General features: G+C 44.5%; 1 protein-coding gene across 1 annotated transcript; it reads left to right on the forward strand.

Moving 5' to 3' along the window:
• The first annotated feature begins 11,026 nt into the window (after positions 1-11,026).
• LOC137913868 (14 kDa phosphohistidine phosphatase-like) lies at positions 11,027-14,126 on the forward strand. Its single transcript, XM_068757492.1, has 3 exons — positions 11,027-11,246; positions 13,438-13,565; positions 13,650-14,126. Exons 1-3 carry the CDS (start codon positions 11,171-11,173, stop codon positions 13,740-13,742), a joined length of 297 nt encoding a protein of 98 aa, XP_068613593.1. The 5' UTR covers positions 11,027-11,170; the 3' UTR covers positions 13,743-14,126.
• Positions 14,127-14,662: the final 536 nt, after the last annotated feature.

Below are 14,662 nucleotides of genomic sequence, written 5' to 3' on the forward strand. Positions count from 1 at the left end.
TTGTGAACTGTGTATTTGGAGAATTCTCAGGGAAATTGGAAATTAAGGTGGAGCCAAACAAAGTCCACTCTGCCACCGTGCACACGGCTGGCCACGCCCACCCCTAATGGCGGGATGACGGCCTACTTTTAAAGTGGCAGCCCAGGCTTAGGGCGGAACCGTGACAGCGTGCTTCCGCTCTTTGATTTTTCACAGCAAAATGCCAGCCGTGCAAAATGCCCCTGCAACACAAGCTCTACTAACAGACGGCGACTGTCTGGTGCCGCAAAGAAAACGGAACATAAGATCCAGACACAAGTGAACAAGTTACTTACAACAAAAAACACGAAACACGACCTGGGCGCGCAAACCAGCTGCAGTCAGCACGGGCAAGGGGAGTAAAAAAAAAAAAGTTTTTTTTTTTTTTTTTTAATCTGAGCACGAGCCGTGTGCGATCATCAAAAGAGCCATAGGTTCCCGACCCCTGATCTAGGGGAAGGGGTACCTGGGAGGGGAGTGTTTTCATGACTGCATTTTTAACTTGGTGCAGAAAATATATATCAAATAAATCAAACTGTTATTTTAATACAACAGTTCAGATATAGCAGAGTGTTGTTTTAGAGTGAAATGAGAACCGAATCGACCCTAAATTAAGCGACATGAACTTTCCTTGGATCGATCCGTGGAAACTCCTGCCCTCGTGTGGAATGTCTCAGTAAGACGTGATCTTGTGCTAGAATTTGAACCAATGAAAATCCGCCAGTGGGCGGGACTTTAGCTGACAGAACGCTTCCTGTTTCACAGCGTCCGATCAATAAAACAACGGAAACAGCCGAGTAGGAGGAGAGACGGAATCGGTCTGCTGGTATGTTGTCTTAAATATATGTTTATTCTCTGATTAGATCGATTAGATCGATTAGATCGATTAGATAGAGCCATTGGAATCGCAAATACTTCCATCTGAACTGGAATGAATCGCGCTGCCGTCGCTCACAAGACCTGCATGTGATATCGATTAGTGCGTCGCTGCGCCGCCAGCAGGATGGGGCGCAGACATGTTTGAATAATAATAATAATAATAATAATAATAATAACAACAATAATAATAATAATAATAATAATAATAATAACAATAATAATAATAATAATAACACTGACTGCGGGTTTTGGTGATTCTGTAAAAGTTTAACTGACATTAAGGGAAGTTCATTCAAATCAATAATCGATTATCTGTAAGGGCAGCGTTGTTCTTCCTGCTCAGTGAACACTTTTCATGTCATTTGGGAAAACCCAAATATGTTAATGACGTCATCGACTGATGACGTCATCAGCCCTGCTGGGTGAGTCTTCAGGTCGCATCGCTCCGACATCCTGAACCGTAGAATCCAACCTCCGGTTACCGTGACGACGCATCAAAACATCAACAGCGTCCGGGGAAAGTCTTCAACCTCAGTTAAACAAGTTTCACCGACCGGAGTGGGTCCGGGTTCCACCATCCTCTCCTCTCCTCCTCATCCTCATCCTTTCCTCATCCTCATCCTCTCCTCATCCTCCTCCTCCTCCGTCCCTCCGTCTCCTCCTGTCGTTCTCCTGCAGCTCACCCAGCGAGATGCTCCCTCGCATGCCCCCCCCCCCCCCCCCGCTCCACTGCCCCGCCTCCACAAACCAAAACCCATATATGGGTGAGGGAAGAGCCACATGATCCAGTGGGAGCCAATAACATTTAATGTCGCCAGTTCTCATGCGCGTGCGTGTGTGTGTGCGTGCGCAGGGGCCTCTAATTACAGCAGGAACTCTCTGAGGATCCACAAAGGAACTCCACGCAGAACCCCCCCCCCCCCCCCCGAGGCACCACGGAGCAACAAACACGGTTACACACGCACAGTCGTGTGGCCGCAGCGGCCCCAAATCACCAGCTCGTCTAAAAGTGCACCTTAAAATACACGCAGCCGTCTCTCCAGGAATGTCCTGGAAAAACACGGAGCCGCTGTCTATTCCGGTCGGATGGAGGGGAAAGTGTGTGTCTGTGAGAAAGTGTGTGTCTGTGAGAAAGAGTGTGTTTGTGAGAAAGTGTGTGTCTGTGAGAAAGTGTGTGTCTGTGAGAAAGTGTGTGTTTGTGAGAAAGTGTGTGTCTGTGAGAAAGTGTGTGTTTGTGAGAAAGTGTGTGTTTGTGAGAAAGTGTGTGTCTGTGAGAAAGTGTGTGTTTGTGAGAAAGTGTGTGTCTGTGAGAAAGTTTGTGTTTGTGAGAAAGTGTGTGTCTGTGAGAAAGTTTGTGTTTGTGAGAAAGTGTGTGTTTGTGAGAAAGTGTGTGTCTGTGAGAAAGTGTGTGTTTGTGAGAAAGTGTGTGTCTGTGAGAAAGTTTGTGTTTGTGAGAAAGTGTGTGTCTGTGAGAAAGTTTGTGTTTGTGAGAAAGTGTGTGTTTGTGAGAAAGTGTGTGTCTGTGAGAAAGTGTGTGTCTGTGAGAAAGTGTGTGTCTGTGAGAAAGTGTGTGTCTGTGAGAAAGTGTGTGTTTGTGAGAAAGTGTGTGTTTGTGAGAAAGTGTGTGTCTGTGAGAAAGTGTGTGTCTGTGAGAAAGTGTGTGTTTGTGAGAAAGATTTAGACTCGATAAGAATCGATGAACATTCGGGTTCATCCCCCGGGGACCAAGACTGTGGAGAAGTCATGAAGTAAGAACCGTATTAACAACACAGCGATCCTTAGAGTGAGTGAGTGTGTGTGTGTGTGTGTGTGTGCGCGCGCGAAGGGAAGTGTGAATATCCTGATTCTATTTATCACCAAGCTTTAAAAGGTTGGGAGATGCTGCAGCAGTAAATGGGGGGGGGGGCTTCATTTTCATTTCCTCTTCTCGTACAATGAATCATTTCATATTTAAATCTTAAATGCGTGTGGAAACACCGGACGCCATTCCACGGTGGAAACGCACACACAGCTGGAGCGCCCGGCCGTCAGCACACACGCCCTGTTGACATTGTCACAATGCTAATTTGACCAAAGAAATGCACACAAAAGCTGTTTGTGCATGCATCCAGTGTGTGTGTGTGTGTGTGTGTGTGTGTGTGTGTGTGTGTGTGGTTTTCCACCACATGCGTTTTCGTGGGAACAACGGAGTTTGCTTTTCAGACCGAGGTGGCAGCATCCAAAAAATGTTCAAGCTAATGGAGCGATGGATGAGAAAGGAAAGCGACTGATGGATGGAGAGAGAGAGAGAGAGAGAGAGAGAGAGACTACTTATGTGATGTTAACACCCTGGTTCTGGATCCCAGAGGGTTAAAACATCTCGTATCACATCCGGCGGCTCCGGAAGCTCAACCGAATGTTCTGTTTGTGTCTCGACGTCAACATCAGGAAGGAAAGGAATATCCAGATGAAACTAGCTAAACACGTAATCCCGACATCAAAGGCAGGAAATCGGCTCGTTGTTCCTACCTTCACGTAGTCCACGGTGGCGTCCGGGCTGGCAGCGGGTTCCCTGGGGAACACAGACAGAGACAAGGTTCTGTTTAGGGAACGCATCTCTCGAGCGGGTCTGTTAGAGTAGAGTTGTATTTTCATTGTTTCATTGTAGAGTTTTTTAAGATGGAGGTGACCATGAGTGTTTCTCTAGGTAGAGATCCCTTTGTCTCTAGGGGGTAGGGATCTATGTAAATACCTGGGACAACCTACTTTCACCGTGTGAATAAAAAGACCGCGAGGTTTCGGGGGGGGGGGGTCTTTTGGTCGCAGCCGCTGGGCGAGCAGGGTCCCTCCTTACCGGTAAAGTATCGAAGTTTGTCTGCCCGATTCATTTTGTGTGCGTTTAATTATTTCTTACACAGTGTGTCGGGGAATAACCCCTACATAAGTTGGTCCTTCGAAGTGCCGGAGCTCAATATAACCGACGTCTCCGAGCCGCGGTGAGGAAGCTGAACGTGCACGCGCTCCGACGGAGCGGATCTAAAGTCCAGTGGAGCAACTTCTTCACTGGCCAGCCTTTCTCTTTCAGTTCGCCGACGGACGGTTTGACGAGCCCGAACAGCGATCCTACGCACGTTTTAAAGAAGGTAAGACAAACTTGTGTTAAAGTACTGCAGCTGCTTTAACCCGCGCTGGTCGCGCAAATAGTTACGCGCGTGCGGGTTCACGTGTATGGGTTTCGCACACGCCGGTCGTGTGCATGAATAGTTACGCGCGTGCGGGTTCACGCGTATGAGTTTCGCGCACGCCGGTCGTGTGCATGAATAGTTACGCGCGTGCGGGTTCACGCGTATGAGTTTCGCTCACGCCGGTCGTGTGCATGAAAAGTTACGCGCAAGAAGGAATCATTATTACAATGTTTACCTTAAAAATAAGTGAGAACTAGTCTGGCCAGAGGGGGAGGGAGAGAGAGAGAGCGAGAGAGCGAGCGAGCGGTTAGCCACGTGGGGAGTGTGTCTGTGTTTTGAATGCATATTGCGTGAATGAAGTCTGAGCATTATTGGTCATCTGGCTGACGGTCCGTTAACGGCTGAAGATCATTTTGGCTTGATATTGTTTTGGCTTATGAGGAATCTAGGTGGTTATCAATTGCATCGAAAACAATATTAGTTCTGAGCAAAAGCTCCGGTGAAAGGCTGAATTTGAGGCCTCATCTGGCTAGCTTGCTGTTCAGAATCTGAATATTGGTCCGTGAGAACTTTGTATTTTGATAAACCACACTCTGTATTTAGCATAATGGGGATTTGTAACGGGAAAAAGAAAAAAGAGCCTGTTGTTAGTGAGCAACAGATCCCAACAGGGGACAAAAAATATATGAAATATCGCTACCCAGATTCTTCTGAGAATGTAAACCCTTGGGAAGCAAATTATGGATTCACTGGTCATTTGAAAGTAGAACCATTGAGGGAGATGCATATCCACATGAGAGTCAGAACAGAAAATGAACCAGTGAAGGAGGAAGTTGAAGGTTTACACCAGTTGTGGATTAAAGAGGAGATAGAAAGAACACACAACATGTTAAAATTAAATGAGCAGAGTGGCAAAGCAGGAGTGGATTGTTGGTTGGTAAGAATTGATGCAGGAATGGAGAATGCAACAAAAGGAAAAGGTGAAGTATTTTGGCACGATTTGGATGGAGAGGTGGAAGAAGAACGCCAAAGAATAAGGAACAAGAAGGCAACCAGTAAGTATGGGAGAAAGAACAAGGTAAGTGAAGCAAAGTGTTGGAACTGTAACCGAAGAGGACATTTTGCAAGATCATGCCATAAAAAGAAAAAAGAGGAAAAAATGTTTAACAGTTTTCAAAATGATGGAGAACGTTTCAGAAGCAGACAAAGACACGCCGCATGGTGAATTGAAGATGGACGCTGCGCAGAAACCTCATGCAGACAACAACTCCAAAATGGCGACCAGGATAAATGGAGACCTCACACATCAAAGTGCTTGCACGTGTTGCAGAATGTCTCTGAGTTCTGCAGGCCTCGACTGGACGTTCGTGCAAGGGGGGATATCTTTCCCTGTTGAAAATAGACATCTAGGAAGGTAGACTGTTTGTTTGTAAATAGATTATTTCTAGCAGAGAAGAAGGAAAAAGTGATGTTTTAGTAATTAAGGTACAAGAGGAAGTTTAATGATGGAGGAGATTTAAGAAGGATTGAGAAGGTCGCTTAGATGGAGGAGTGGAGAAGAACGTCAGAAGGAAGAAGCAGGAACCGGTGAGTATACGGAAAGTATTGAAAATGTGTGGAGGAACAGCTAAGTTGAGGAAAAGAAACCAGAATGTGGTAAGTGTTGGAAATGTAACATGTAAGAAATATGATGTGTAAAGATTGTTTTGAGCGTTTCAGAAGAGACAAAGACGCAGCATGGCGAAACGGCATGCTGAGACCACATGGGAGCTCCAAGATGGAGACCAGGACAACCACAAAATGGAGGCTTAAGCAGAAAAAGTCTTTGTGAATTCCAAATTAGCATGACAGAACCATCCATGTCTGTGCTGTGAGAGCGTAGCTAACTCTTACGGCACAGCCATTTGATGTGCAAATCTTTCTGGAGACACCTTTTGTTTGAGAGAGACCGGCTGGTTGTAGACCCATTGTCCATGGCTTTGTGGAATGCATAGCCACAAAAGGTCTTCTGAAACAAAAGCTGAATCCATGAAGACATGTAGCAGGAGTTCAGAGTTTGTTGATAGATTAAAAACTAAAGTAATCTCAGGATCTAAATAAAATCTAAAATAATTGGTGATGATTCAACGGCGGACAGGTAATTGCACAAACACACGCACACATCTAAAGGGACTTTTGACTACGGTACAAGACAGATAAGGAGGTTAGAGACTGACTTCAGACTGAAGGAAGATGAGACGACTAGAGACAGACTTGAATCAATTCAGATGTGAATTGGGAACTTGACATTTGTGAATATAACATGTAAATTTAATGCTTTTTCTACCATAGCAGGAGGGATCCCGGACTGGACTGGGAGCAGATAAACTCTGCCAACATATGGGTTCTCAATAGTGAAACGTGAAAGGAAGGAAGGAAGAGGTTCAAAGATTTTATCGTGTGTCAATAAAGAAATGTGTTTTGTTCTGAGTTGCGAATGCAGATAGCAGCTCCAGGAACACCAGGAGAGACTGCTAAGCTGTGATGCAGAAACGACAGCCAACGGAAGCGCTGTACGGTCGAAGGAACATCTCAGACAACAGCAGAGGGGATGCCTGACGGACTGGAGGCGATGAACCTTCCAGCCAACACATGGCACCCTCAATAGGAGCATCTCAGACGAGCATAGGGTGAGAGGCACATGGAAACTCTTTTGAACTTATTTCATCCCAAATTGAGTGATGTATATAATATGTTGTGAATGTGATGTAAGAGTAGGAATTATTTTGAGACATTGTATTAAACAAGTTAGACTAATGCTGATAGAGTAGACTAGATTTACTAATGGAAGCGAGTTTGAACCATGGAATACTTTCATAGTTCAAACAGGAGGGATTGCACAGCAGTAATTAAATCAATAATTACTCTGGAAGAATAAAAATAATACTAAAAAAAAAATTGTTTGCTGTATATATGTGTAGAATCACTAAATCCTGTTCCAGTAGCCATAATAACTAGTTATAACGGTAATGATTTTGTGAATCAGGTGGTAAGATTTGAAACAACACGCAGATCAGATGTCACTGTATATCAGAGCGCTAGGCTAGTGTAGAGAAGGCTAAAATGAGGTTTGGCCAATGCACGGAAGAAACCAAAAGCCATGGATGCAGTACATCGATTTGGTGAAGAGGAAGCGTTGAGTGAAAAGATGAAGCACACTCTTTCTGAACGATGTCCAGAGAGCAAATGATCTGCCGAAGTTTTTCTTTGTCCCGACAGGAGGGCGAATCTACAGAGCATGTTCGGTGTCGGCGTCTTCATGGAAACCATCAGGAAGCAGCAGACGGTCCGGACCGAGGAACGGAGGACCACTCAGGGTCATGCTGACGACCCCAACGAGACGTGAACATCCAGAGTTCCTCCTGAATCCATCCGTTGCACTGTAGGAGGAAACGTCTCTTGCCAAACTGATCCAGAGATGCAGACAGGAAGTCTGATCAGAGAGAGGTGGTGAGAGATTGAATCACACTCATTTTAAGATCTGTGAGGAAGAGACCCTCACAGTGTAACGCAGGACAAGAACACTGACAGTGAAGCTGAATCACTTTCAAGAAGATTTGCTGATGGACAAGGAACGAGAAGGAGACTGACTTAACACCGAGAACAGTTTGCATTTCCCAAAGTGTAATCTGTTTGAATGTTTGTTTAGAGATGTGTGACTAGAAGAACGTCATAAAGTAATCTATGCAGATTAGGAGAGTTTCATAGGAGTAGTTAACCAACACCTGGTATCGTTATACTGTATTAATTGCAACTGTCAGTAATTTATGATTAAGTGGAGAAGCGTACGATGCAATTAGAATCCTAAAATAGATCAAATAACACTAATGAGCAGGATGTAGATTTAAATTCATAAACTAAATTTAACTAAACAATTGCTATTTGTTGATATTCCAATAGGCATGAAATTAATAGAAAGATAGGTTAACAATTATACTAAAATAGAAGTAATAAGTCTACAACAACGTAAAAGTGTATAAGCATATGACTTTTGATAACATTAGAGTAAGTAAAAGTAGCTAAATTATAGTGACAAGTTGAGTTAATAAGACAGTAAAAGATTGTTAGGATTATCCATCCATAATATAGACATTGTAATAATTTAATTTAGAGTTCAGAATGGTCCAGATGTGTTAAAACTTTGGAGCAATAAAGATAAAATAATCATGTCACTGTTTTCAAATTACAGTATAGAAAAGATAATGCTGGTAAAATATTAAAGTAATTCAAACTAGGAGAAATATCCGTAATGCTCTAACGTAGGGTTTGTGAATAAAGGGTTTGACAGTAACATTTAGATTGTGGAAATGAATGTTGTTTGTTTTTGTACTGATTTGATTTTATGTTTTTTCATGTTTGTTTTCCTTGTTGACGATGAATGAGATGTTTGATATTGTATTAGGAGGATTGTTAAAATGCCTGAATTGGGGGTCATTAAGATAATCGCAGGTGCAGCTGGATTGTGGAAGGAATTTTCCCGTTTGAAAGATGTATGCTATATGAAGATGGAATCTGCAAACTACGGGTTTTTCGCCTTCCTCCCTGATTCAGGTCAGATCTTGAATGTAAGAACTCAGATCATGAATGTAATAACTCAGGTATTGATTTTGATTGTATTGATCTTGTTCTGTGATTGTTTTCTGATAGTGTTTGAAGCATGTTTAGTTATCACCGAATGTTTTGTAGTAACCATAGAGATAAGGATGTTACAGTATAAGTATTAGGCCATGTGAAATGAAAATTCCAGGAGGGAAATGTTAGAGTAGAGTTGTATTTTCATTGTTTCATTGTAGAGTTTTTTAAGATGGAGGTGACCATGAGTGTTTCTCTAGGTAGAGATCCCTTTGTCTCTAGGGGGTAGGGATCTATGTAAATACCTGGGACAACCTACTTTCACCGTGTGAATAAAAAGACCGCGAGGTTTCGGGGGGGGGGGTCTTTTGGTCGCAGCCGCTGGGCGAGCAGGGTCCCTCCTTACCGGTAAAGTATCGAAGTTTGTCTGCCCGATTCATTTTGTGTGCGTTTAATTATTTCTTACACAGTGTGTCGGGGAATAACCCCTACAGGGTCCCCGAGGGAGGGGGCGCGACGACCTCAAATGATCCGGTGGGGACGGTGCTGATGCTGCGTCTTCTTCTGCTTGGTTCTGTCCAGTGGAGGTTTAAAAGTTCTGATCCAGATGAGGATCCACGTTAGCAGAAAGCCAATTCAAGGTTCTGATCCAGATGAGGATCCACGTTAGCAGAAAGCCAATTCAAGGTTCTGATCCAGATGAGGATCCACGTTAGCAGAAAGCCAATTCAAGGTTCTGATCCAGATGAGGATCCACGTTAGCAGAACGCCAATTCAAGGTTCTGATCCAGATGAGGATCCACGTTAGCAGAAAGCCAATTCAAGGTTCTGATCCAGATGAGGATCCACGTTAGCAGAAAGCCAAACCGAACGGGAGCAGCCGCAGAAATTCAGCGTTCCGAGTTCCTCTGACAGAAATATGATGGTTGAGCTGCCTGAAGTAAGACGGTCCCTCTCTCTCTCTCTCTCTCTCTCTCTCCCTCTCTCTTGCTCTCTCTCTGCCCCCCCCCCCCCCCCCTCCCTCTCTCTCTCCTCCCCCACCATAACACACATCAGGCCTGCCTTTCTGAGTCCACTGACAAATTCCCAGAGAGGTCAGAGCACGCACACACACACACACACGCACACGCACACGCACACACACACGCACACACACAACATTTTTTCAGACATGTTACCTTGGCGGAGGTGCGCTTGTTTCGTCCACCAACAGTCTCCGGACTGAACTGTAGCTAAAACGTGCAAATCGTTCCTTTCATGCTGATACTTCAGTTTATTAGCGTAGCTTAGCATCGCTCCCTACTTGAGGCATAAACCCCAGTGAAAGAGGCAATTAGCCCAAATCCAAGACTGCGTTTTCAAGGTTGGTAGTTTAAATCCCCTAAGCCGGTGCTGCTGTTCCCACGGGAACATTAGCATGTTTAGCTTTAAGCCCTCCGAGTTTAATACGGCCATAAATAATGAGATTTAGTTGTGCAACCCGACAGAAGTCTCCATTCACTCCGTCACCGTTCAGAGGAGGCGGGGGCCCTCAGGGTCGCAGGATGGAGATCGCTATGGCAACTGAGGAGAATGGAGGAGGAGAACACAGAACATCTCCGAAATCAGTTCGGCTCGACGTCCAGCGCTCGCCGTTGTCGTGAGCTCCGCTTCGGAGGAGTTGGCGGTCGGATGGAACTCCGATCGGCCCCCGAGACGTCACCACGGCAACCACCTGCTCCTCGTAAACCCCAGCTGGGCTCTCGAGGCTGAGGTGGGGAGCGATGAGAATCCTCACATACCAGACAACACCCATAAAAAATCTGGTGTTGTTTACTAGTGAGGGGTGCTGTCGTGCAGAATAGATCTATTTCCCTTCCAGGATTGCCACTCTTAATCCTGTTGGTGGAGGCTGGCATGTTCCTGGGTACTCTGCGGCAACCGATAGCCCAGTGGTCTGCGCTCCCACATTTGTAACAGTGGTCGCATTTCCCCCGTGGATTCGTCTGCTGACACTGGAAGCACCGTCTGCTGGGGCGTGTTCTCTGTGATCTGTGGAAGTTACCGCCACTTTGTCCCCTGGGAGGCGATGCTGGCTGCTGCAGGCTCGACAGGCGTGCAGTGAGGTTCTGTATGGCCTCACATATAGCTTTATTTCCTTGATCCACTTTTTCCAATAATGTGTCACGTTTTTGGGGCTTTTCTTGACTCTTGGTGCTCGTAGGGCTACTGTCATAACTACAGCTCTCTGAAGAAATTGTACTGGACTCATGACTCGCCGCCGACACCTTAACTCTGGATGTTATCGCCAGCTTACTCTTTCTCTCAGTTTCCATGTTGTAGGCAGCTGTCATTTTCTCCAGCAGGACTTTGTCTGCAACCCTTGGATTCTGTAAGTGTGGTTTTAAGTCCATGTGGATGGTGTCGTCCTGGAGTCCGGTAAGAATCGTTTGTAAAAACTGATTTTGAATAAGTTCTGGGCTGTATTTTAATCCAGTGTCTGCTCGTTCGGATGCAAAATGTGTTTGCTGCCTCAAGTCCATCGCTCGAACCAAAAACTGGACTGGAGTTTCTCTGGGCTCTTGTGCAACACGGGTGAGTAAGTGGTACAACTCAGTCGCATCTTTTTCAACAAAGTGAGTCCGAAGTATTTGTTTTAGTGCTTGCATTGACAGATCGTCCCCACTTTCCAAGTAGCTTCTTAGCTTTGTGCCAGGGATAATGGCCTGAATAACTGCATCAACAATTTCACCCTCATATCCTTTCTTCATTGCTTTTGTAATTTGCCTGTCCAAACTTGCATATCCCAGCTTATCCTTTTGATCGTGTTCACCAATTTGACCACTAATCTTCAAGTCTTTTCTATACATCGGGTGAACAACAGTTCTTTCCGGCACATTCAGAGCAGCAGGCTCAGTCTTGGGTGCCGTGCCTTCCGTGGCCGCATGAGGGCGCTCTAGCGACGATTAGGGTAGATTATTCTAAATTTTAAGGTCTTTTTAAGGAGCTTAAGGCAGGGGTGGGCAAACTTTTTGACATGCGGGCCACATTGGGTTTGAAATTTTGACAGAGGGGCCGGGCCAGAAGCATTTGGATGAGTGTTTGGCCCAGATATACTAAAGCGTTGTGTGTAGTGTGCAAACCTCATAGCACAGTACACACACAGATAGATGTACAACCCGATTTACTAACAGTGTGTACCAAGGACTGCGTCTTTCAAATGTGCAAAATAGCCTTTATCCAGGTAGTACGTTTGTCTCAATGAATATGCAAGATGCAGCATTTACACATATTTTGGCACAACAGTGTGAGGAGAAATGTAAATAGATTAAAATAGCACAACAGTGTGAGGAGAAATGTAAATAGATTAAAATAGCACAACAGTGTGAGGAGAAATGTAAAATGTAAATGTAAATAAGGGGACGGGAGTGATGCGTCAATTCTTTCTAAATCAGAGAAGCGACGGCAGACCTCGGCAGGAGCCTCCCGTTCTTGCGTTGATTGCTTGCTAGCGTAGTTTGCATCCTTCGTGGCAAAGTGCCGGCTGATATTATATTCTTTAAAAACCGCAACGGCTTCTTGGCATATCAGACATACAGCCGTAGATTGGATTTCGGTGAAAAAAAATCTTGTTGTCCACTCTTTATTAATCACTCGGCCCTCACCGTCTACTTTCCTTTTCTTTGGTCCGCTCATTTCTCCAGTGGGGTTCAGATAGCAATGGGGAAAAAGAAACGAAAGCAGAGTAACACGCTACACGCCACCGGTGGTCAGTGCGCCATCTGCTGGTGAAACACGGGTATTGCGGGGACAAAATGAAAGTTATGATCTTGAATTTTTTGGTAATTGGACAAGTTCGGCGGACCGTATTGAAAAGCATAACGGGCCGTGGTTTGCCCATGTCTGAGTTTAAGGTCTGATAGAGCCTCCAAATCACACAGAGTGGAATACGAAGAGAACAAATGGATCCATGCATGTAGATAGAATATATTAGCCTAATTAATATAAAGTCACCTTTGACACACATTCAGAGTTAAAAAGTCAGTTTAATGTATTTCTGAAACATGCACAAAATGATTTTTGTCATCCAATCCCCATCAGCTGTGGTACTTGGGTTAGTTTAGCGTTAGCACATCGCTGCCAACACTGTTGGTAGGATTTAACGGCAGCAGCTGCCGCCACATGCTCGAATGCAGGGCATTGATTGGGCCTTAGCATGATGGTTAGTTGTACTAATACTAGAATCAAGCCGTAATCAAATGAGATCAATTATAGATTTAAAAATCGATGTAAAGAAAACCAATACTTAATTCACAGCACTTCTAGCCAGTCACTTCCTGCTTGCACTGATAATGATAAAAGGCTGAATTGGGCCATATCATCCGCTAATAAGATGATCACCTCTCAGTGACCTCCACAAAAATCCGTATGCTGGTCTATGAACGTGTTTTCGTTCTTCCATGAGTTCATTCATTCCCAGCACATGGCCTGACACGCCATGAGCTTCAACAGAAACAGCAGGTGGAGGCAGCGCACGTGCACAAGCAGCTGTTTGCACCAAAAGCGTTGACACAGTTTTATTGTTAGATGCCAGTTCAACACGTTTACTGTATCAAAGCTGCGTTTACGTTTTCTTTAGCTCTAATTTCTAAAATCAAAGACATTTTTTTGTTTGTGTTATCTTAATCCAGATTATCTTGCTGTGTTTTTTTATTTATAGATTATATTTACACATAGAATAATGATAGTCCGATGTCACATTTTTTTATATTTATTTTTTTTACAGCCGATATCTATGACAAGGTTTCTGAGGAGCTGGAGAAGGGAGGCCTCCTGGACTGTGAGTGTGTCGGAGGAGGGAGGATCAAACACGACCCCCAGGCCAAGCAGATCCACGTTTATGGATACTCCATAGTGAGATAACTAAAGAGTACCGGTATTGATTATTTTTTTTTATATTCCCCCACTAAGTAGACAGTAATGTGCTTTTATTTCCAGGGATTTGGGAGAGCAAACCACGTCACAGCTACCGAGAAACTAAAGGCTCAATATCCAGGCTATGAGGTCACCTGGGACAATGAGGGATACTGAACTGGACTTGGACCCGCCTCTGGCGAGCCCCTTTTCTCCTAGACTCGTATCACAGTATATGTACTTGTGAGAACACGGCCTTAAGGACTAGTCCTGACAAGCAGCGACATGAACTGATGAGAAAACACTCCCTTCCCTTTGGCTGTTGTTTTTCAGGCTGTAAAACAAATTCTTGATTACCTTGGATCTATAAATAAACAACTGGCAAAGCGACATGTCATCGCTCACGGGCTTGTTTTAGAGTCACGTGGCCTCGTGCATTTGACCTAATAAAGGATTTTTTGAGGCAAAGCATAAACAAGTTTAGTTTTTGTTTAATTATTAATGTACCCTGATGCCTACTTTACTCTGTGACAACTGCCGTTTGTTTTCCTGTCTGTGGCTGCTGAGCATCCTGTTAATGGTCTTTATTAAATATGGGTCAGTGAGTCCAAATGAATATGATGATCGTTAATGATTAACAGTAGGCGGACAAATTTCAGAATCAGTCCCTGGCCAGAATCGGGCGATTTGAAATGGATCCCAGTACAGCGGGTACGCTTCGGTGTGCTGCGATGGTTTACGCCTCATATGCTCTGGTTGACGGGTCTTGTGTTCTAAATCAATTGCAACATTTCTGTTTCGCTTCGAGGGATTTGAACACAAAAGAAGTAAAAAGTATCACCAACGAAACGACCGTCACTACCATTCAATCTCTTTCAGCCGAATGTAATCCAGTGCGTCGTTACCCTTCGGTTATAACCTGGGCAGGTATTCTACAATGGAGTTAAAAAAATGCTGCTGCAGGAAACTGCTGTTAAAGGATTTAAACAGATATGCTGCCAAAAAAAAGTCATGAATTAACATGCTGGCAGAAACTTAAGGAGCTGCACTCAAACTGAAGAGGGACACCCTCAACGTAACATCCATCCATCTTCAAC

This window comes from Brachionichthys hirsutus, unplaced genomic scaffold (genome assembly GCF_040956055.1).
Source record: "Brachionichthys hirsutus isolate HB-005 unplaced genomic scaffold, CSIRO-AGI_Bhir_v1 contig_445, whole genome shotgun sequence".
Taxonomy (NCBI): domain Eukaryota; kingdom Metazoa; phylum Chordata; class Actinopteri; order Lophiiformes; family Brachionichthyidae; genus Brachionichthys; species Brachionichthys hirsutus.